Below are 25,985 nucleotides of genomic sequence, written 5' to 3'. Positions count from 1 at the left end.
AGGACAGCACATTCACATCCTTATAGTTATTGCAGATTTTTTCTCTGTATTATATATTTTTCTCATTCACGGTCCTGACTGACTCCAGCACATGTGGCACGTGTCGCGGGCTCCGTCACGTACAGGTTTATTGTTACTTTCTGACTTGTTTACTTCTCTGTGTTCCTACAATGTAAGGTCATTGATATTCACTGTCCTCATTGGAAACTTTGCACTTCCATCATGGACATCTTGTATTGTGCAATGTCACTTGGCCAAAGTTCCCGTGTAGTCGCGTAGTCTGGAGCGTGACTTTGCAGATGTAGTAGGTATACGGCAGGTCTAGTATATATACCGCTCTGTCACCCCTTTTCTAGTGTCACGTTCCATCAGTGTTCCCTGCACTGTACAGCACATAAGTCATACAGCGCCTTGTAAACCTATGGCTATCCGTGTAACTGTAGGAGCGAGCGTCTTCACCCCATCCAGCGCCCCTCGCCTCCAACCCACTGTGTGTGCGCGGTGTGACCTCATAGATTTACATATATGTCATAACACATCAAGCACACGCTACATCAGCACTAAATAGAAGCAGATCTGCCCTGGTAATGTTTACCGAGCTGAGATGTCAGCCGCCCGTGCTATTTACTGCCAAGTGATAAGGTCACACGCCAGGAGAAACGCGCGTGCGACAGACACCAGAGAGGCCAGGGAGGGCGCTGTAATCTGCAATCTCTCCAATTATTACATGTGACTATTCACTTACTGGATGAGATAGGATTAGAGGAATGTTCTAGGTAAAGTGATGCTCGGGGGCGGAACAGCACAAAGAGTATCAGCATGCCAAGCTCCACCCCCGCATTAGACCTCCCACAATGCACCGGTGTAAGGCTCCTCCAGGCTTCACCTCTACAGAAGAGAACGGCATAAATAGCAATTCCATCATCTGATCCTACTAAAGCTGCCGTACAACTCCCAGCAGGCCGCAGTCCAGACGGTTCTATCACATAGGATTACATATTACAGGTTCTCAGCCCCCTCCTCCGTGTTGGGGTGACATCTGTCGGTACATCGCCCCATGGCTTACATAGCAGTTCCCTAATAAGATGTACAGGAGTCTCCCGGTAGCCATATAATAGTGTAGGGAATCCTTCTGATGGATCTTATTTTATGGTGGGGGGATCTTTATGTCCTGGTTGTGGAATAATCCATAGTCATTGTAATCCCAGCTATAATCCAAGTGGCATGGTGAAGATTATATACTACAGGACGGTATTACTATGGTATAGATCATGTAATACAGTATTATAGTATAGATTATATTATACAGGATGTCATTACTATAGTATAGATGATATAATACAGTATTATAGTATAGATTATATTATACAGGACGGTATTACTATAGTATATAGATTATATAATACAGTATTATAGTATAGATTATATAATATAACACAGGACAGTATTATGATACTATATATTATGTAATATAGGACGGTATTACTATAGTATAGATTATATGCTATAGCATTATACTATAGATTATATAATTTAGGAAGGTATTACGATAGTATAGATTATATGCTACAGTATTATAGTATAGATTATATAATACAGGACGGTATTATTATACTATATTATGTAATACAGGACGGTATTATTATACTATATTATATAATACAGGACGTTATTACTATAGTATAGATTATATGCTACAACATTATACTATAGATTATATAATTTAGGAAGGTATTACGATAGTATAGATTATATGCTACAGTATTATAGTATAGATTATATAATACAGGACGGTATTATTATACTATATTATGTAATACAGGACGGTATTATTATACTATATTATATAATACAGGACGTTATTACTACAGTATAGATTATATGCTACAGCATTATACTATAGATTATATAATACAGGACGGTATTTTTATACTATTTTTATGTAATACAGGACGGTATTACTATAGAATAGATTATATAATACAGGATGGTATTACTATAGTATAGATCATATATGTAGTAACAAAAGAAATAAGCATATGCTTACCACAAATTGCTATCAGGCTGTTCAAAAGTCCGGGTGCACGGTCCGAGCTCTGGACTGTATAGATCATATACTACAGTATTATAGTATAGATTTTATAATACAGGACGGTATTATTATGCTATATTATTTAATACAGGATGCTATTACTATAGTATAGATTATAGAATACAGGACGGTATTATTATATTATATATTACAGGATGGTATTACTATAGTATAGATCATATAATACAGGACGGTATGATTATACTATATATTCTGTAATCCAGGACGGTATTACTATAGTATAGATTATATAATACAGGACGGTATTATTATACTATATATTATATTATATACTACAGGACCGTATTATTATAGTATAGATTATATAAAACAGCACAGTATAGTATATATAATGTGTTATTGGCCCATATTTCTATAATATGCTTAATATGTGACAGGACAGTATTACTATAGTATAGATTATATAATAAAGGGCAGTATTACTACAGTATAGATTATGTATTACAAGATGGTATTAATATTGTATAGATTATATATCAGTATTACAGGGCAGTATTACTACAGTGTACATGATATATTACAGGACGGTATTATATTATACAGGCAATATTACTTTGGTGTATATTATACATTACAGAATGATATCATAGTATAGATTACATATTACATAGTGGTATTAGCACAATAAATTCTACAATACAGGGCAGTATTACTACAATATATAGATTATATAATGCAGGACTTTATAACCATAGTGCAATTATAGAATACAGGACCTTATAGTGTCAGTATATAACATAGGGCAGTAATGCTTTATAGTATAGATGATATATTACAGGGTTGTATCACTATATTATATATTACAGGGCACTATTACTGTAGTACTGATGATATATTACAGGGCAGTATTGTTTATGTTCTAAATTATATAATGTGCAATATTAATACTATGTTATGGATTATATTGCACAGGGCGGTATTTCTATAATATAGATTATATATTACAACATAATAAACATCAGTATCTCTATTATTCATTGTATAATACAGGATCATACACAATGATATCACTATATTATTGACTATATATTACAGCACAGTATTAGTATGGTATAGATGATATATTACAGTCCAGTATTACTGTATATAGTTCCTAGTGGTATTACCATAGTATATATTATATATCAGAGTGTGGTGTCGCCTGAGTATAGATTATATAATACAGAATGGCATTACTGTGTGATATTACCATAGTATAGATTATATAAAACAAGGCAGTATCATCTTAATAAAGATTATTACTATAGTATAGTTTATGTAATTCAGGACAGTAATACTGTAGCATAGATGATATAATACAGGACATTACTGTAGTAATTATAGTATAGATTATATATTACAGCGTGGTATTACTATAGTATGGATTATATATTACAGGACAATATTGCTATAGTATATATTACAGGTCAGTATTACTGTAGTATACATTATATATTACAAGGTGGTATTAGTATAGTATATATTTTATATTATAGTGTGGTATAGATGATATAATACAGGACAATACTGCTATAGTATATAATATAGGTTAGTATTACCATAGTATACATTATATATTACAGGGCAGTATTACCATAATATAGATTATATATTACATTTTATAATACGGGGCAGTATTACCATAGTATAGATTATATATTACATTTTATAATACGGGGCAGTATTACCATAGTATAGATTATATATTACATTTTATAATATGGGGCAGTATTACCATAGTATAGATTATATATTACATTTTATAATACAGGGCGGTATTACTATAATATAGGTTATACATTATATTTTATGATACATGGCAGTATTACCATAGTATAGATTATATATTACATTTTATAATAGAGGGAAGTATTACTATAGTATAGATTATATATTGTAGTATAGATTACATTATATATTATGGGGTGGTATTACAATAATATAGAATAATCGTAGAGTATAGTAATAGCATATTACAGGGAGATTATATATTTTACATAATATTCTGAAGCGCTTTATGTTATGGGGAGAATCTCTATATTTCTAGCTGACATCATATTTTATCTTATAGGTTATCATTGTGTGTCATTATATAATTTACGATATTTCTGCAGTGTAGATATTATAGTAGATTTTAGATTATTGGCACATCATTTGATTATAAATTATATTTTATAATGGCACAGTAATTCTGAATGCTAGTGTGATATGTATAGATTGTACAATGTTACAGTGTAATATCCCGTGTTATCTCACTAGTGTACATTGTGTCACATCTCCATATCTCTGTATTATACAGCTCTATAGTATAGATTATAGCACGGGATTTTTTATGTGATTATTTAATAATGACTTTTCCTCTTAATATGAATCTACAATATCCGTAATAAATGACATACTTTATTATAAAGGATTCTAACTGTGTAGTATATTATATTATATTATTATATATTATATTATTATTATCTATCAGTATTTATTATACATTACTTTATTATAGACCATGTATTATACTTTAGGGGAGCCGTCTTATATTACAGATGATGTATTAGGGAGATAGATGTATATTGTAGATCATATATCATATTATAAGGAATTATCCCTCTATTATAGTTTACATATGACATTTAGGGGGTATCTGACTGTTGTCACATATTCTATACTTTAGATGGATATTCATATATTCTATCTGCTATTTTATATTTAGGGGAATATCTTTATAATAGAAGTTATATATAATATGTCCATATTTAAAAGATGGTGTGTTCTATGGGACAGAATAATATAATCCATCATCATCATCATCATGATACTCGTCTAATATATAACTAATCTAGCAATGCTCTCCTACAATACTATATATAATCTATATTGTTGTGATACTTAGTACAACATAATATAGAGTTGTCTGCCTAAATTGTATACATTACACTATAATAATATAATATGTTGTATAGTATATAGTAAAAGGAATATTTGTATATTATAGATTATACCTTATACTTCAGGGCAGTATCACTATTCCTATATTATGTGTTCGATGACTAGATGTTATCATTTACTTTCTGTTACAATTAGATTTTGGATAGTATCTGTATATTTCAGATACATATTTCTATGTGATTATTATATATCAGGGGATCGCCTCTATATTATCATTACATATTATAGATGAATGGTCTTCCTATGTTATAAGTGTAGGTTATGTTATAAGGGAGCATTGTGCCATTGTTTGATTAGTTTGTATCTTTGCTCTTAGAACTTTCTTTATCTTTCGTTTTTTTCTTTCTCTTTTTACATGACACTTATAAACCTAAAGACATAAAATATATTTATGTATCAGATTATCAATAAGAGAAATTATATTATAGGATTATCCACAGAAATATCACTGCAAATGTATCTGCAATGGTTACAATTTAACATTTACAAATGTAATTATCTAATACCCTCCACAGATATTACTATATATATATATATATATATATATATATATATGTGTGTGTGTATCTGATATATAGAAAGGCTCCATCCTTACAATTAAAGCCTGGGAGATTATCAGACTCCTTAAAGTGATATTGTGTATAAAGGTAATGGCAGCCGCTCTGGTGGCTGAGAAATAAATAGACACAAAGCGGCCCCAAGATGTGTCCACCAGTCCAGAGATATCCTTATCAGGGACATCACATTTGGCTTATTCTCTTCACTTTTTTATTATATTATAATTTTTTTTCTTTTTTGCAACCCAGGAAAGTTTCATTTACTTTATTACAGTTTTGTTGTTTTAAAGGGTTTTATTATTAAATATTAATATGTTTATATGTGTGTGTATAATATATATGTGTGTATATGTGTGTGTATAATATATGTGTGAGTGTGTATATAACGTGTGTGTATATATATATTATATGTGTGTGTGTATAATATGTATGTATATATAATGTGTGTGTATAATATGTCTGTATATGTGTGTGTATAATATGTGTTTATGTGTGTGTGTATAATATGTATGTATGTGTGTGTATATATAACGTGTGTGTATATAATATGTGTATGTATATGTGTGTGTGTGTGTGCATATAATATGTATGTATATATAACATGTGCATGTATATATATATATATATATATATATATATATATATACACACACACATATATATATATATATATATATATATATATATATACACATACTTATAAAATCCAGACTATATAGTATATATAGACATAAGTTGCCTGTATATAGACAATTATACCACTTGCCTCTATAGATTGCAGTGTTTGCGCTGTTACAATTACATTTGTTACATTTTATTTTTTTCTCTATAAGATACAATTTTTGCTAAACTAAATGCTTGTCCTCAGTAATAAATAGTTGGCCATAACATAATCTGTGTAACTATAGGGAGAGTTTATGAGACATTTTGCTTCTCTTGAATCGGACAATAATCCCAATACTAAGAGTCCAGAATATTCTACAATGACGCCTCTGCGACTTTCCTAATTTTGACTTGCCGGATAATTTAGTGATTTTAACTCTTGATTTCTTGAAGTGGAATCACACAGTAAATATTTCAAGCAATGACAGATTAGGGCCCCGGTATTTGCCAAGCACAAGATACTTAATTTTTTGGCGGCCGAATCCTTTTGGTGTGAGATTTGGCTCGCTGAGCACAAAGTACACGAGTCTTCAGCTACAGAGCTGGCGGGTGAAGTTGGTCAATTTAATTCCCCGAGATCTGAAGAAGGCCGGTATCATCTCATATAGCCCCGGCAGAGAAGATCATTAGCAAGCTCAAATCTCTTCTCCGCACGGCGAGGGTTTATAGAGAAGTAAATAGACAACCATCATAAGTTCAGAAAATTGTCTGTTCGACCCGTGATAATAGGGAAGGGGCGTTTAATAGAGTTCAGCATTTATTTGTTATCAGCATGCAGGCAGGAATGGTCGTCATATTATCGTTTTTTTTTTTTTTTTTCGGTGGTTTGGGGAGTCACGTGCGTGCGCCTCCAACCCCACCGCACACGCCGCGGCAGGTTTTGATTTTAGTCACAGCAGACGGCTTAACCACAAGAGATTCTACTGGCTCAAACCAGCGCAAACCAGATTTTATTTTTTTTTTCTCCCCAAGTCTACAAAGAAGCAGATTACCCCTCGCCTCAAGTTCCGCCATGACGGGAAGAAGGAAAAAAAAAAAATTACCCTTTTGTTAATATTTTGGTAAAAGTAGCAGAAGGAAACCTTCCATCTTTGTCTGTTTAGGAATATCAGAATTAGCGCTGACGACTTTACATTGGGTATCATGGGAGAGATTTTTTATTTTTTTTAATTTTTTTTTATTTTTCTTAAATTTTTCACGTGTTTTTTCTCCTAATTAGTTGGAATAATACGTCACTGATTACAATGATAAAGGAGAAGGATTCTGCCACTCTGCTTAGTAACAAATCCGGCAAAAAAAAAAGGCTTAAATTCAGCCATCCAGCACAAATAAGATAAAGATTTTTTTTTTATTTTTTTTTGGTAGGGGGTCTGAAAAAAAAATCCTAATGTTTTAAAGATCATTGACTAAGTCTTCCCAAGCAACGCCTGTAAACATTGAGACGCGTCTCCAGCGCTCATCAATATCGCTCCGAAAAGCCATCGCTCGCGCTCAGGAATTAGCATGTCTGAAAAATGAAAATAAATATCTGTCACAAAGTGAAAGCCGTTCCGTGTACCCGGCCGATCACTGAGTCTGACGCTCTGGAGCGGCAGCAAATGATTACAGACATTGTTTTTCTTATTAACCCTTTTTTGAAAAAAATTCCAAAATAAATTTAATTTTTTTTTTTTTTCTAGCAATGTTTTCACTTGCTGCATAGAGTTTATTCGTCGTGCGTTCAGTGCAGGAAAGGGATGAATATAGAAAGCAATTCTTCACTATTTTATAGCCATCAAAACATAAAAAATAAAAATTGTAAGTGACATCAAAAGTAAATAGGGAGGTAATTCAGATCTGCTGTAAATCGGTAGTGAGAATTTATTCCTAATATAATCCAGACCTGAATGAGATCAGGCTTCAGTGTTAGATATAATCGGACGTTGTAACATTTTGTCTATTGATATTTTGTTATTTATTTAACTTTTCTTTTCAAACACAAAATGAAATACAAAGTTGCCAATTCTGAATTGAAATTGTTATTCATAGACAGAGCTAAGTCTATACAGTCCTTATAGCATCCTTATAGTGTCAGTATAGTCTTTAGAGTCTCCTCATAGTCTTTATAGACTCAGAATAGTCTTTATTGTCTCAGTATAGTCTCCATATAGTCTTTAGATTCTCAGTATAGTCTTTATAGACTACTTCATACAGTCTTTGCAGTCACAGTGTAGTCTTTAGAGTCTCTGTATAGTCTTTATAGTCTCCTTATGGTCACTGTACAGTATTTATAGTCTCCATATAGTCTTTGCAGTCTCAGTGTAGTCTTTATTTTCTCAGTATAGTCTCCATATAGTCTCCGCAGTCTCAGTTTATAGTCTCCATATAGACTTTACAGCCTCAGCATAGCCTTTAGAGTCTCAGTATAGTCTCCATATAGTCTTTGCCGTCTCAGTTTAGTCTTTATAGTCTCCATATAGTCTTTATAGTCTCCATATAGTCTTTGCAGTCTCAGTATAGTCTTTATAGTCTCCATATAGTCTTTAGAGCCTCAGCATAGTCTTTAAACATTGTGACTTTAGGCTTGCATTGTAAGCCCTAAGAATCCGTGTACCATCTCTCCCCTGTTCCTTATACGCTGCTTCTCGTGACTTTGCTCTCTCTCTATTACATTTACAGATTTCTAATACTTTAGTTTTCTCTCCATCTTGCAGACACCTTCCCGTCGTCCTGTCATTCATTACGAGAACAGTAGCTTTTCTTCTTTTTTTTTTTTTTCCCCTTTGCTGCTTCTCCTAAACCTCCAGCCGCGCCGCTTGCCATCTCCTGACCCAAACTCTATTCTGGAGCAGCAGAGCTGCAATAATTTGCTTACTGCAAACCTCAATCTTGTCCCCATTGGTCGTCATTAAGACCAACAAATGCTTTTAAGGAGAATGAAGGTTGTAAGAAAGAAGTTGGATAAATGTGCTTAGCCCCAGCTTTATTGACAGAGGGTAATCTGAGAAGACTGGGATTTGCTTCACAAGCACCTGGCAGGAATAGGCTGAGCCCCAACCACAGGCAACAAAAAAAACAAAAAGTTGCTTCTTTCCAGATTGGACTAAACCCCCAGACGGAGTTTGGTGTTTGCACCACTTAACTGTTACCCCGTGAGCGCTGCCAGCCACCGGGCGGCTCACCATGGCAGCCGTGCCCACTCTATCTCACACGGGCCTACCTCGTTCTCCCTGGCACTGCCAGTGATTTTATCTATAGGATAAAGAATACCAAGGCTAAACCCTTTTTTTTTTCCCTTTGTCACCGAGTTCCACCGAGCCATTCCCCTCTACTTGATGATCGCGTCTTAGATGTGGTTTTAAAAGAGAATCCCAAACCATTTTTCCTGTTTAATGTGACAGTATGAGAAACTGATCTTTAGTCACTCACAAAAAAAAAAAAAGAGGGGGAAATAAAGGCGGTGGCGGTGGCGGCGCGTAGACGATGTTTAGCTCCGTTTAATGTGTTTGTCTGTGATTTTTGTAAATGCTAAACATGTAAACAGATAAATTGTCAGTGTTAATTCTGTATCCTGTCACACAACTGATCTCTCTCTCTTGCCTTCTCTTTCCTTTTTATCTCTCTTTGTGCATTCTCGTCGCAGTTGATAAAATTACGGGAAGAGGTGAGTGCTTCCGAGCTCCATGTTCGCCACCCCCTTTCCACCACTCACTCACTCACTCACTCACTCATAGACTTTCAAAGCTCCCTTGACTTTGTTCATTCCGGTTTTTGAAAGGGATACAGCGCGCGGAGAGGCGAGGATTACACAATGTGACACTTCACCCGATAATGTTTGCTCCCTCCCAGGTGTTTTCCCAATGCAAAATCTACATTTAATTCGTCATACAGAGTGAGGGGACGCTTGGGATTTTTTTGGGGACAATAATTCACCCGATGTCTCCTAGCACAGGCCGAGCATCACTGCCCCCCTGGTATTTTGGGATAATACAGATGTTTATTGGCTTTAGTTCTCTTAAACTTTTCTACTAACGGACAAAAATTTTCGATCAATTTCCAGTTATTGCAGTTATTTAGGGTTGAGCCAAAATCCGATTTCTGATCATTTTCTAGACGATCCTGATTGCATCGGTAAAATTTGCTTGATCAGGATCTCATCTTTCCCGATCACTGAACCCTAATCATGATATATACATGATTAGGGTTGAGCCAATGTTGAGATGACCTCGATCCCGCCGGAAAAAATCGGGATCAGAACTGCAATCGCCGATCAGAATTCGATCTTTTCCAATCCCGATCGCTCAACCCTACAGTTATTATAAGATATCCTTGCATATGGGAAACCATCCAAGGTTATCTTAAACAGGTGTGTTCAGTTTGTACGTCTGCGTAGGAGGTGGATTAGGAGGCCATAGGAATCTAGGACAATGGCTCCAAGTCTTTGTTCACTGCAATATTGGCTGATGTAGTGCATGCTTGTGATATTCATTATGCACTACAATGGGTCCTGCAGCATGAGCTACTAACAGGTCCTACAGCATGAACTAATAAGGGTCCTACAGCATGAACTATGGGACTACTGTGGGTGCTGCAGCATGAGCTACTAAGGGTCCTGCATCATGGACTAATAAGGGTCCTACAGCATGAGATACCATGGGTCCAGTAGCATGCACTACTAAGGGTCCTGCATCATGGACTACTGTGGGTCCTGCAGCATGAGCTACCATGGGTCCTACAGCATGAGATACCATGGGTCCAGTAGCATGCACTACTAAGGGTCCTGCATCATGGACTACTGTGGGTCCTGCAGCATGAGCTACCATGGGTCCTACAGCATGAGATACCATGGGTCCAGTAGCATGCACTACTAAGGGTCCTGCATCATGGACTACTGTGGGTCCTGCAGCATGAGCTACCATGGGTCCTACAGCATGAGATACCATGGGTCCAGTAGCATGCACTACTAAGGGTCCTGCATCATGGACTACTGTGGGTCCTCCTGCATGTGACAATGTGACAATGGATTTTGCAGCATGAGCGACGGTGGGTCCTGCAGCATGCACTACTATGGACTCTGCCGCATGCACTGCTGTCCTACAGCTACTACACAGTCACATGCACCAAAACCACAGAAATCTGCATAAGGCCTTATATTAGTTTTTCTAGGAGTGCCCCTTTAATAAGTCACATTTGGCTTTTGTGGTGATTCTGATGAAAGTAGAACATAGAGACCTGCTGCATTTGTAGAGAGAGAGCTGTATAATTGTATATAACCCGTCTCCCCTCGGGGCACTTATTGTTTGGGTCTTCTCTCTTTATAAGGGTCAGTATTAAGCATTGACCTCTGTATCAGGACCTGACTTGTCTTATATACATGTCCGTCCGTTTTCTGTAATTTATCTCTGTCCTGATAATTGTCCTTGTCGTGATAAATACCTGAACCACGGACAGGAACAAAGAGCTACAAATGTGACCGGAGCCTAAGAGAGAAGTGAAGAGTGATTTATTTATTTTATAAAGTTGTAATCCCTCCATATTTTTGGGTATGTACCTATCCAGCGCTGCATATTGTTAAACGAGGACTAACACGACTCCGCTACGTGATCTTTGCTCAGAAACGAGAAGCCAAGTTACTTAGAGAAGTTTCGACATCAGCTCCAAAATTGTTTTAATGAGGTGTCTCACATATTGTGTTGCATAAAAGTTTTTGCCGCATTTTAATGAACATTTTCTTAGATGAAGTTCACATCCAGTTTTCTAAAACCAGAAATGGTGGATTCGTAAAGTTTGCCCCCAGATATATTTTGTCTTTTCTCTCTTAGTTTCAATGGATTTAGAATAATTTTTTAAATAGTAACTTTGTAAATGTTCTTGGATTAAAATAATTCTACTATTTGGTATATAGGTTATGTGCAAGCAAAATACGTGCGCGGTGCGATCCCATAGTCTCGGCTTACTCGCTTTCTTTTTAGTAGCCTTGCCTTGGATACTGCAGGTCAGTGTTCACACACAGCAGGTTGTGCACCAGGAAACGTCTCTCCTAGTAGTTCCCACATGTGTCAGTGTGAGAGGCCGTTGGGGTAAAGAGAGACCGAACAACTACATCGAGAACACCCTCTGAGCTCTGAACCTGCAGCTCCACAAGCCCATATCAGAGAAAGCAGCAAGAGCTGTGAAACCGAACGCAACACCCCGAGACAGAACAAAACCCGGCATCTCCCTATACGTGTGCGGTATACATGAGTATCATCATTCAGGCCATTGGGTTAAAGAGAGACCGAGCAACTACATCGAGAACGCCCTCTGAGCTCTGAACCTGCAGCTCCACAAGCCGATATCAGAGAAAGCAGCAAGAGCTGTGAAACCGAACGCAACACCCCGAGACAGAACAAAACCCGGCATCTCCCTATACGTGTGCGGTATACATGAGTATCATCATTCAGGCCATTGGGTTAAAGAGAGACCGAGCAACTACATCGAGAACACCCTCTGAGCTCTGAACCTGCAGCTCCACAAGCCGATATCAGAGAAAGCAGCAAGAGCTGTGAAACCGAACGCAACACCCCGAGACAGAACAAAACCGGCCTCTCCCTATATGTGTGCGGTATATATGAGTATCATCATTCAGGCCATTGGGTTAAAGAGAGACTGAGCAACTACATCGAGAACACCCTCAGCGCTCTGAACCTGCAGCTCCACAAGCCGATATCAGAGAAAGCAGCAAGAGCTGTGAAACTGAAAGCAACACCCAAGACGGAACAAAACCCGGCCAGACGGAATCTGGACCAATTTTGGGTGGTGTCTGAATCAGAAAAATGTGACTGACTCCAAAATATTGATAATATGCAATTATTGTGTAATTATTTAGATACTTTGTTTCATAAGAATCAATCTCTAGATGTTTAGTGATTTAGAGGATCTTCTGTCTCACCACAGAGTCTGTAGGAAACTAGAGGAGTCAGAGTCAGTGCACAGGACTCCCCGCCCTGCTATGTAGTGATTGTCCTCTATGTAAGGATCCACATGGCACCACTATATCAGATTATAGTCAAACCAGAGACCCCAAGCGGTAAATATGGAAGCACACCGTTATCTGCTCCTCTCCTGTCTGCTAAACTTCTCTATTCACTGCAAAGATCTGTAAAAATGGGCCAGAGACAGATCTGGTTACAGCGAAGTTTATGGAAAGGGTGGAGGAGTTCAGTGAGAGAAACAAGCACATACATGTGTATACTAGAGCATACAGCAGTTTTATAGCAATATAGATATACTTCCGTATCTGGTGAAACATATATATGATTATGTTCTCCAGGACCTCTCACTGTCCCCTCCATAGACTTCTATGAACCTCAGTGATGATGGATCTGGCCGAAAACTGAGCAGCATAAACAGCAGAAGAATTGATAAGAGGAGATATAAGAGTCTCCCTCTGATGAGAAACGAGAAGCAAGCACTGCTCTATAAGTACAGCTCAGTATGGCCCCCGGGATGTGGATTCTGGACAGGCATAGACTGTTAGACATCTATTGAGTAACTGGTTCTTAGCATGCGGCCTCGTAGAGACTAAGGGACTGCTGCAGACATTACTGAGGACCTCGCTGTTCAGACCCCCTGATAATAGCCCAGAGATGTCCAGGAAGTATACGTATATATACTGTCTACAGTGCCGTTTTATACTATACTGTATATCTCTATTACCCGGTCTGTTGGATATCATCTCCTGTGAGTGCGGTCATTCTCCAGGATTGGGTCAGACCCCGACCGTCCCAGGACTTGTCACCGACTCTTCTCCTCTTCTTCCACAACGCCGTCATTGTCTTCAGACATCCATTTGAGTTTGCTATTGAAATCTCGCTTCTTCTTCCTCCTCCTCGTAGAGTAATATATTCCGTTTCTTTCCCCCCTCTAATATTATAGGGTAGAAACTGAGTCCACGATTCATCCTTTAAAGTCTTCCATCATTTGCAATATGAAAGTGGTTAAAAGCACAAGGAATATCTGCATTGTCTTTTGTAACATTGATCCGCCTTTCATCTCATACAAATAACAGGAGCGGCTTCATGTAATCAAAAGCCGCTATTATGATTTCTAATGAGAATTACAAGGAACAAAAAAGGAATTCCTCCTCTTCTTCTCCCGGCTCCGGTGTAGAACGTGCCGGCTCTCAGACTAGGTAGTTACAGCTTGTTATGTTGTCAGAAGGGAAAGTTACCCCGACCAGGACCGGCACACTGGCGCTGCCCAATGTCCCGGATGGGTCGGCCTTCCTCTGTTACTTCTGATCCTTAAACCTCTTCTCTGGTTTGGATCTTAATGTAACAAATAAAGAGATATAAAGTGGCCACTCTTGTGGATCCGGAGCCCGGAGCAATCCCGGGGAAAGTGAGGCAAAGAAGACACCAACAGGAATGTCAACAAATGTAGACAATAAAAGATATTCTGCTGTCCAGACCTCCAGAATCCGAGAACAAGTATACAATTTACCTATAGCGCCACCACAGCAAGAATGAGGCAGTACATGCTTTCCATTGGAATCATTGGGCTGTAGCTGTCCAGATGATGGAGCTAAGAAATAATCATTGTACTGTAGCTCCGAAATGATCAAACTAAGAGAAGAATTGTCCCGGAACACTAAGGCCTAGTGCACAGGATGGAATTGAAGGAAGCAGGATTATGGTCAGGGCTGTGGACATAGAAAGTTACTGTCCCCGATTCTGGCTTACAAATGTAAATTATTAACTATATTTAAATACAGTTTATAATCATTTACATTGTATCAGTAATTATATGCATAGTATCAATCAATCAGTCAATCCACTCTTTATTTAATTAGTAGAGCTTTACTGTTTCTGAGTGCCGTATATACTCGAGTATAAGCCAAATTTTCAGCACAGTTTTTGTGCTATGACTGGCCACATTATCAATGTATAGAATCTCCCATAAAATAGTGTATATAGGAGGTAGTATTATAGTAGTTATATTCTTGTACATAGGAGCAGTAGTATTATAGTAGTTATATTCTTGTACATAGGAGCAGTAGTATTATAGTAGTTATATTCTTGTATATAGGAGTAGTATTATAGTAGTTATATTCTTGTACATAGGAGGTAGTATTATAGTAGTTATATTCTTGTACATAGGAGGTAGTATTATAGCAGTTATATTCTTGTACATAGGAGGTAGTATTATAGTAGTTATATTCTTGTACATAGGAGCAGTATTATAGTAGTTATATTCTTGTACATAGGAGTAGTATTATAGTAGTTATATTCTTGTACATAGGAGCAGTATTATAGTAGTTATATTCTTGTACATAGGAGCTATTCTGCCACAGATGCATGTTAGAGAAATCTCTGAAGATGTGAGATTGTAATTCCCGTATGTAAGCTAATGGCAGATAGCAGAACGCGCTGACATTTCATTCCCTGCGTTCCCAGGTTGCATGTGGAGAGATGCAATGGAGTTGCTTCAGGTAGTTTATTTGTCTTTACCTTGAGAGATGATATGCCATACGGTCAAAACACAATTCCTTTCTCAGTTCTACAAGATGGTTGCTCAGTGGTTACAGACTGAATAACACATATCCAGGAAGAAGATGCAACAAGAAGGGAGGAGTAACAGAAACAGAGAATTATGGGAGAAAACTACTTAAAGAGCCCTGCACACAATATCAATGTCTATGCACCAGCATTGCACAATATATGTAAAAACACTGTATGAAAGTCAAACAACCAAGAATGAATGATACAATATGAACAAGAATCATTACTTCAGCAATACCCCTGCTGTAACAGCATACTCCCCGTCTGAAATCCTTGGATTTCACTACTTAACATAAATGTCCATCTGGTATATTCTGGAACCCTGAAAGACAAAATGCAAAAACAAGGAAAAATAACAATAACTGTGAACATGTATTCAGGAACAGTTGAAAATATTGAATGCGTCAAATGCACGGTATATCGCTGTTCCTGGGATAGTCCAGTGACGAGTCAACTGAGTCAATGTACTTGCAATGTTCTTTGCTTGACTCATTCCTCGACAGGTAACAGGAGGACAGTCTCAGATACAGGTCTGATGAATGTCTTGGAGTCACCTTGTCGTGTGATGGTTACTTCCACCTTACGGACTCTACCATCCTCGCTGGGAAAGATTTTTGAGATGAGTCCCATAGGCCATGCATTTCTTTCCACTTTCTGGTCCTTCATCAAAACGACATCTCCCACCTGTAAGTTAGGTTTAACCTGCTGCCACTTTCTTCGTCCTTGAAGAAGAGCCAAATACTCCTTTTTCCATCTGCTCCAGAAGCAATTGGCCAGATGCTGAACGTGTTTCCACTGTTTCCGATAGATGTTTCCAGATGAAAGTTCTTCAGGTGGACTAGGAACAGATCCGAGCTTCTGAGTGAGGAGAGTCGCTGGAGTAAGAATAGCAGGAGAATCCGGGTCCACAGATACGGGAACAAGAGGTCTAGAATTGACAATAGCGGAGACCTCGGTTAGGAAGGTAGTTAAAGTCTCATGGGTGAGCCTAGAGGAGTTTGAGTCCATAAGCATACAGTCCAGTATTTTACGGGTAATGCCTATCATCCTTTCCCATGATCCGCCCATATGAGATGCATGAGGAGGGTTAAAGATCCATGTACAACCGTTGTCGACCAAGTAGTTCTGAACTGGCTCAGAGTTGATTTGCAGTTCTCTGCAAGCTCCTGTGAAGTTGGTTCCACAGTCGGATCTCAATTGTTTTACTGGTCCTCTGATGGCAAGAAAACGTCTTAAAGCATTGATAAAACTCGAAGTGTCCATGGATTCTATAACTTCAATGTGTATGGCGCGTACACTCATGCATGTAAATAACACTGCCCATCGTTTGCTCTCAGCATGACCACCTCTGGTTCTACGAGCAGAGACTGTCCATGGCCCAAAAACATCCAGACCAACGTAGGTAAATGGTGGCTCAGTGCTGGTCCTGTCAGCTGGCAAGTCAGACATTTGCTGTTGCTGCAACTTTCCTCTAGACTTGCGACATAGCACACAGTAGTGAATTAATCGAGCAATCTGCCTTTTTGCACCTACTATCCACAGGCCTGCAGCTCTTAAAGCTCCCTCAGTGAAATGTCTGCCCTGATGCTTGACTTTCTCATGATAATGCCGTATGAGCAATGTAGTAACATGGTGGTGAGCAGGAATAATGAGAGGATTCTTTTCAAATGTCTCTAACTCGGCCTTGTTCAGGCGACCACCTACCCTTAGCAAACCATGTTCGTCAATCACTGGCTTTAAGTTGACAATAGGGCTGTTTTTAGGAATGTCCAGTTTGTCACGGAGACATTTCAGTTCCATGTGAAAGGCACTCTGCTGTACATTACGTATCACTAACTTCTCACTTAGTGTAATATCTTCTGCAGAGAGGGGCTTGTGACAGATGTGCCAACCATGACATTCAGAGTTATCGTTCTTGGTGTGAAAACACTGTGCAATGTGAACTAACCTTGCGATGGTGCGTACAAGCTTCAGCCATCTAGAAAAGCGTTCAAAGCGGTGACAGTCCAGGCCGGACCTCCTTACAGACCTGGTGATGAGGGTACTCACTTCAGGACGAATCTCAGGATCGTTGTCAGGATCTTGAAGATTGAAGACGTCTTGACCAGATGTTTCTTTTCCTTCGTTCAGCAAGAATTCTGGACCTGTTAACCAAGAGGATTTAGCAAAGGCACTGACCGATGATGGTCTGGTGGCACAATCTGCAGGGTTGAGATGAGATGGAACATAGTGCCACTGCTCAGGTTTAGAGGATTTCCTAATCCTTTCAACGCGGTTACTAACATAGACGTAGAAGCGTTTTGTCTGGTTGTTTATGTAACCCAGGACAACCTTGCTGTCTGTATAGAATTGAACATCGTCCACATGAATGTCCAGCTCATACTGTATAAAATCTGCGATCTCTACAGCCAGTACAGCGCCACAAAGTTCAAGCCTCGGGATCGTATGTTCAGGTTTAGGGGCTAGTTTAGCTTTCCCAAACAGAAATCCAACATGAGCTTTAGTGCGGTTGTCGATTACCTTCAAGTAGGCAACAGCTGCGATAGCCTCAGTCGATGCATCCGAGAATATGTGGACTTCCCTTCTCTGGCTTGTGGTGAGAGATGCTGGAGTGTAGCAACGTGGTATGTGAGTTCTGTCCAAGGCATGTAGGGATTCTTTCCAGGACTCCCACTTTGGCTGCTTGTCATGTGGCAGTGGAGCATCCCAGTCCTCAATCGTCTCTGAGAGCTGCCTAAGTAGGAATTTGCCCTGTACAGTCAATGGTGCTACAAATCCCAGTGGATCATACAGGCTATTCACCACTGAGAGAACTCCACGCTTAGTGAACGGCTTGTCTGCACAATTAACCTGGAAGCCAAGAGAATCGTTTAACAAGTCCCATCTCAAACCCAGACTTCTCTGCACCGGAGGATCGTCTATGCCTAGGTTTAAGTCTCTGAATTCTGTGGCATGATCGCTGGGCTGGAAAGCTTTCATGACAGCAATACTGTTGGAGGCTATTTTATGCAACCTCAGACAGGCTCTGGACAGCATACCTTGAGTCCTTCTCAGCAAGTCTATGGCTTCCTCAGCAGTGGGCAAGGACTTGAGTGCGTCGTCCACGTAGAAGTCTTTTTCGACAAAGTGACGGGCATCCTTTCCAAATTCTGATTCACCATCAGAAACAGTCCTTCGTAGGCCATATGTTGCAACCGCAGGTGAAGGACTGTTGCCGAACACGTGCACTCTCATGCGGTATTCAATCATTTCCTTGTTGGTATCACTGTCTCTGTGCCACAGAAACCTCAGGTAATTCCGGTGGTCTTCTCGTACAATAAAACAATGGAACATTTGCTCAATGTCAGCTGTAATGGCAACTGGCTCCTTTCTGAATCTCATTAGCACCCCTACCAGGTTGTTGGTCAGGTTTGGACCCGTGAGGAGAACGTCATTCAGAGATACGCCATGATGTTTGGCACTTGAGTCGAATACCACCCTGATCTCCTTGGGTTTTCGTGGGTGATATACTCCAAAAGAAGGAAGATACCAGCATTCTTCATGCTCTTGCAGAGGTGGAGCTGGCTCTGCGTGATTGTTACGGAATATCCTTTCCATGAATGCCACAAAGTGATCTTTCATCTCAGGCTTGTTTCTCAGCGTACGTTGCAAGGAGATGAATCTCGATAATGCTTGTTCCCGGTTGTCAGGAAGTCTGGCCCTCCCAGTCCGAAAGGGTAAAGGTGCAACCCAATGGTTAGATTGATCTTTGAAGCATTCACTGTCCATTATTTTGATAAAGTCTTTATCTTCCATGGATAAAGCTACTCTGTTGTCGTCTTGTGTTATGTGAAACACTGTGGCTCCTAAGTCGTCATAAGGTGTAGGGACGATGTCTGGTGCCCTTTTTAAGTTAGGAAGATGTTCCTTTGCCTCATAGTGATGAAGGCATGGCTTAAAGTAGGTTGTGCGTCCATTGTTGAGCACAAAGGTTTTAAAGGAGTTCACTTGAGATGACATGAGACTCTTATCCTGACATACATTGCCAATGATTACCCAACCTAAGTCAAGTCTTTGTGCATATGGGGCATCATGTGGACCATTGCATTGTTGACGTACCTTATGTACTCTGAGAATGTCTCTTCCGAGCAAGAGCAGGATGTCAGCATTCACATCCATAGGAGGAATCTCCTTAGCCAGGTGTCTCAAGTGGGAATGATGATATGCAGCTTCCGGCGTAGGAATTTCTTCCCTATCATCAGGCATCTGGTCACATTCAATTAACGTTGGTAGGGATATGTGAATATTCCTGTTAATTGGAGAGATAACGTATCCAGTGGCTCTCCTGCCAGAAGTCTCTATGCGACCAGAACAAGTGTTAAGAGTGTATGGTATTGCTTCTCCTTCTATACCGAAGATCTCGAAGAACTTAGGCTTTGCTAGAGACCTGTTGCTTTGTTCATCTATTATGGCATACATCCTTATGGCCTTTTCAGATTGCCCTTCTGGGTAGACATTCACCAAGCACACCTTGGCACAGCACTTGGGACCATTATCCTTGCCACATACTTCCATGCAGGAGGAGGAGACAGTGGTAGTAGCTGAAACTTGAGCCGATGGCTCCCCGCCATGCGCAGTGACGGCTTTAGATGCTGCTTGAGGATGTGAGTTGTCAGATGAAGAAGTAGGATGCATGGCTGCGACATGTTTGTCGCTACTGCATTCAGTACACTTGATGACAGCCTTACAGTCCTTAGCAAAATGTTTTGAAGAAGCACAACACTTGTAACACACTCCTAGCTCCTTGAGCATGTCTCTGCGTTCTTGCAAAGTCTTTGCCCTAAGTCCTCTACACTCTTTCAGGGGATGAGGCCTTTTGTGGATAGGGCACGTACTATTAGGGTCTTTATCTTTAAGGACAGGAGTGTCCTGTTTGGTGGTGCAGAGTGCAGCGATTGGAACGTCTGTCTTCCTAACAGATACTGTTCCCCTTAAGTCTCTACGTTTGCTTGTTTCATACCTTGAACATGATGATGAAGCTGGTAGAGAGGATTCTGTGAAGTCAAAGCTGGGATCATTCTTTTTCCGAGCTTGGTCACTGATAAATCTGGAAAAATAAGAGAAAGGAGGGAAGGACACATTGTGGTCTCTTTTGTATCTGGAACCTAGGTCGGCCCATTTTTCTTGCATGCCATATGGTAGTTTGGATACCACTGGATTAACACCATGAGATGTGTCAAGGTAACTCAGACCTGACAGACGTGGGTCCATTTTGGCTAACTCTAATTCCTTTAGTAGGTCGCTCAGATCTTGAAGCTTGCGGCTGTCCTTGTTGGTGATTTTTGGGAACATATGAAGTCTCTTAAATAAGGCACTTTCTATAGCTTCAGAACTGCCATAAGTCTGTTCAAGTCTCTCCCATGCCGCAGCAAGACCTTCCTCTGAGTGGCCCGCATGAACTGCTCTCAATGTCTTTATACGTTCTGCAGAATCTGGGCCTAACCAGTTAACAAGCAAGTCAAGTTTTTCTTTGGCAGTGAGGTTAAGATCACTGATCACTGCTTCAAAGGTGGATTTCCAGGCTCTATAATTCTCAGCATGGTCATCGAACTTTGAGAGACTATTGTTTATCAGCTCCCTGCGTATCATATATCTGGCAAAGTCCGACATGTCTGATCTCCCACCTTGTGTCACCAGATTAACTTGTGATATCCCTGGGACGTATAAATTCTCTGGCATATGGGGCCGAGATGAATCGGGGTGAAATGATGTAGCATAAGGGTTGAGCTGTGGTTTAGTTTCTGGAGGATCTGCATGTGTGATGCTGGAAATTACCTTGCTCTGGATAGGTGGCATCATCTGATGCTTCACAGCCATGTAGTCGGTTTGGAGTGGTGCTGGTGCATGTAACTTAGCAGGCGGTGCAGGAGATGATTGCTTCAGCACATAATTGGCAGTGCGGTCAGCTGGGTCTTCCACTTCTGCAGGGATGGAGCAGTCTAGGTCGGCGTCTTGATCTAATGCTTGTTCAAGAACCTTTAGCTTGGCTAAGGCAGCTGCTTCCTCCCTTTCCATTTGGAGAATTTTTAGTTGAGCTTCTGTCTCTGCTTCCTTCTTCGCCATTTCAGCTTTTGCCTCTGCTTGCCTTTGCGCCATTTCTGCTTCCTTCTCAGCAAAGGACCGTCTGACACTGGCCTCCTCTGCGTCAGCACGGATCTCAATAAGCTTATCGTGTAATGCTGACCTTCTGGAACGAGAGGATCTGGAGGATGACAGCGTATGTTTGGATGAAGTAGACCGATGGGACCTTACTTCTTGTAGGTGTGCGATGCGGAGTTCTGCCTTATCTCTGGCGTTTTTCACTGCGGCATCTTTCGTTTGGAATAGGTTCTCCCTCTCAGTTAGCTCTGCTATAGCATCATCAAATTCAGCGTTACTCAGGAATGTGACGTATTTTGCAGACAGTCGCTGATGGCGTTCATAGGCGGCAGATAAGCGGTTTAGTGTGGTGACCAATTTTGCTGCGTCACTGTCATGGCGTGAGAGCGCTGCTATATAGTGTTCAGTTCTTCGCCATAATTCATCAAGATTATCACAGAACTCTTCTTTAGTTATTTCAAAGTTCTCTCTAATCTTTTGCGTGGGTTTACTGACACGTTTTAATCGCTCAATTTGTACATCCTGAAACATGGAGTCTGTTTCCTGCACATCTGAGTCCCTGATAGCAGGATGCACTGTCCCAGATGCAGTGACAGGGGAATCCACATAGCTCCTTGTGGACATGGTGCCTTTGTGTGGAAAATGTCAATAAAGATGGCGCTGCCCCTTATTTCACTGTGGTGAGGAGAACATGTGCTCAAGATGGAGGACAGCTTTGAGCTCACCTGCAGGCTGTGTGGCGTGCTGCAGATTATGCTGTATTCTCACTGTGCTTGCTTGCAGGCTGTCTGTAGATCCTGCAGGAGCTGCAGATATAGCTTGTTTTAACTAGAAAGTTGTGTTTTGACTATTCTGCCACAGATGCATGTTAGAGAAATCTCTGAAGATGTGAGATTGTAATTCCCGTATGTAAGCTAATGGCAGATAGCAGAACGCGCTGACATTTCATTCCCTGCGTTCCCAGGTTGCATGTGGAGAGATGCAATGGAGTTGCTTCAGGTAGTTTATTTGTCTTTACCTTGAGAGATGATATGCCATACGGTCAAAACACAATTCCTTTCTCAGTTCTACAAGATGGTTGCTCAGTGGTTACAGACTGAATAACACATATCCAGGAAGAAGATGCAACAAGAAGGGAGGAGTAACAGAAACAGAGAATTATGGGAGAAAACTACTTAAAGAGCCCTGCACACAATATCAATGTCTATGCACCAGCATTGCACAATATATGTAAAAACACTGTATGAAAGTCAAACAACCAAGAATGAATGATACAATATGAACAAGAATCATTACTTCAGCAATACCCCTGCTGTAACAGCATAGGAGCAGTATTATAGTAGTTATATTCTTGTACATAGGAGGTAGTATTATAGTAGTTATATTCATGTACATAGGAGTAGTATTATAGTAGTTATATTCTTGTATATAGGAGCAGTATTATAGTAGTTATATTCTTGTACATAGGAGGTAGTATTATAGTAGTTATATTCTTGTACATAGGAGTAGTATTATAGTAGTTATATTCTTGTACATAGGAGCAGTATTATAGTAGTTATATTCTTGTACATAGGAGCAGTATTATAGTAGTTATATTCTTGTACATAGGAGGTAGTATTATAGTAGTTATATTCTTGTACATAGTAGTATTATAGTAGTTATATTCTTGTACATAGGAGCAGTATTATAGTAGTTATATTCTTGTACATAGGAGGTAGTATTATAGTAGTTATATTCTTGTACATAGTAGTATTATAGTAGTTATATTCTTGTACATAGTAGTATTATAGTAGTTATATTCTTGTACATAGGAGCAGTATTATAGTAGTTATATTCTTGTACATAGGAGCAGTATTATAGTAGTTATATTCTTGTACATAGGAGTAGTATTATAGTAGTTATATTCTTGTACATAGGAGTAGTATTATAGTAGTTATATTCTTGTACATAGGTGCAGTATTATAGTAGTTATATTCTTGTACATAGGAGTAGTATTATAGTAGTTATATTCTTGCACATAGGAGTAGTATTATAGTAGTTATATTCTTGTACATAGGAGGTAGTATTATAGTAGTTATATTCTTGTACATAGAAGGTAGTATTATAGTAGTTATATTCTTGTACATAGGAGGTAGTATTATAGTAGTTATATTCTTGTACATAGGAGTAGTATTATAGTAGTTATATTCTTGTACATAGGAGTAGTATTATAGTAGTTATATTCTTGTACATAGGAGCAGTATTATAGTAGATATATTCTTGTACATAGGAGGTAGTATTATAGTAGTTATATTCTTGTACATAGGAGTAGTATTATAGTAGTTATATTCTTGTACATAGGAGTAGTATTATAGTAGATATATTCTTGTACATAGGAGTAGTATTATAGTAGTTATATTCTTGTACATAGGAGGTAGTATTATAGTAGTTATATTCTTGTACATAGGAGGTAGTATTATAGTAGTTATATTCTTGTACATAGGAGTAGTATTATAGTAGTTATATTCTTGTACATAGGAGTAGTATTATAGTAGTTATATTCTTGTACATAGGAGGTAGTATTATAGTAGTTATATTCTTGTACATAGGAGCAGTATTATAGTAGTTATATTCTTGTACATAGGAGTAGTAGTATAGTAGTTATATTCTTGTACATAGGAGTAGTATTATAGTAGTTATATTCTTGTACATAGGAGGTAGTATTATAGTAGTTATATTCTTGTACATAGGAGTAGTATTATAGTAGTTATATTCTTGTACATAGGAGGTAGTATTATAGTAGTTATATTCTTGTACATAAGGGACAGTATTTTAGCAGCGTGATGAAAAAAACCACTAGAATTTGATATAAAATCTCCTCTATCCTATATATTATGGCAATGAGATTGCGGTTCTGATTTCCTTATATAGTGTATAGTGTCCTGTATATAGTCTCCATGTATATTTTGGATTCTTCTCCCACCAGTCTTGTTACATTCATCCATAAATGGACTCGGCCTTCCACATGAATTATTGTGAAGTCTATGGTCCCATTAATATTGATGCCACTTCCATCTTAGTCTTTCAGCTTCCTTTGCAGGATTTGCTGCTGATTCTTTTCTTCTGTTACTTTTTCTCTTCCTCCTTCAGATTCCTGATTTTTCCCCTATTGGATCATTACTGTATTACTGGTTCTCTTCGCAGTCAGACACCAGGACATTCACTTGCTGTTCTAGATATTTACCGACCAATAGAAAACAACACGTGAATGAATGAGCCCGTTATTTGTCGGTTTAGTGAATGTGCCCCCTCTCCCGGTTCAGATGACTGTACTTGTCCTCGGCCTGTCTTCCTCTCACTCGTTCACTCGTCTCACTAAACGCTTCACCTGGCGAACAAGCAAACAAAGTGTAGAAATCATCAGAGTGGATCTCAGGTGTCAGGAACCTGGATTGTGCTAATAACACTGCAGCGTACGCGAAGCGCTATGGCGGGTGGGGGGGACAGGGACGGGGCAACAAGAAATCCTATCATTAGGAATCTGAGCCTATTCCAGCTAGCGCGCCATTCACAGCATCACCGCGGCCTTTTATTTTGAGATCTAGGTTGAATCCTGACAGAGGGACCTTCATGGGAAGAAACGCGTTGGCTGAGTTAAATCTCAAATGCTTCACTGTGCAAAAACTTGTCGTCAGAACTTGCTCCCGGTAGCTGCGTGTAAAGCTTCAGCTGGAGAGTAAATCACCTTCCCTGTCTGCCGGTACAAAGGCATCGCCGCAACGATCTGGGGGATAAAAAGCCGCGCTCTCTCTACAACCACCACTTCCTCGCCTGCCTGCTCCTTTTGTTTCTGTCTAATGAAAGACAGGCGGCTAGGTGAACGCAGGTAAGGAGTTTGCGAGCGGCTTGAAGATTTTCCCCATGCAGTCGGCTTCCATAATAACCTTAAAACACCCCCGTTGTTTGTTCACTTTACCTCCCTAAATTGGGCGGTGATTTTTTTTTTCGGCGTTCCTGCCGGCGTTTCATGTTCCTCGCCATTCACCCCTTGACAGTATGCAGCTGGAATTTTTTTTGTTTTTTTATTCAACG

General features: G+C 39.2%; 1 protein-coding gene across 4 annotated transcripts in view; it reads left to right on the top strand.

Annotated features, from left to right (window-relative positions):
- VTI1A (vesicle transport through interaction with t-SNAREs 1A) overlaps positions 1-25,985 on the top strand; it is a 254,990-nt gene that overhangs the window by 52,526 nt on the left and 176,479 nt on the right. For 2 of the 4 annotated variants that reach the window (XM_075258652.1, XM_075258654.1), the window contains exon 5: positions 9,878-9,898. The exons of the other annotated variants lie outside the window; for them this stretch is intronic. In XM_075258652.1, coding sequence (XP_075114753.1) covers positions 9,878-9,898 — 21 coding nt within the window. The remainder of the gene's footprint in view (positions 1-9,877; positions 9,899-25,985) is intronic. 4 annotated transcript variants of the gene reach the window in all.

The sequence above is a fragment of the Leptodactylus fuscus genome, chromosome 10 (genome assembly GCF_031893055.1).
Source record: "Leptodactylus fuscus isolate aLepFus1 chromosome 10, aLepFus1.hap2, whole genome shotgun sequence".
NCBI lineage: Eukaryota > Metazoa > Chordata > Amphibia > Anura > Leptodactylidae > Leptodactylus > Leptodactylus fuscus.
Note: the sequence above shows the minus strand (reverse complement) of the source record. Positions and strands in the feature narration are given on the sequence as shown.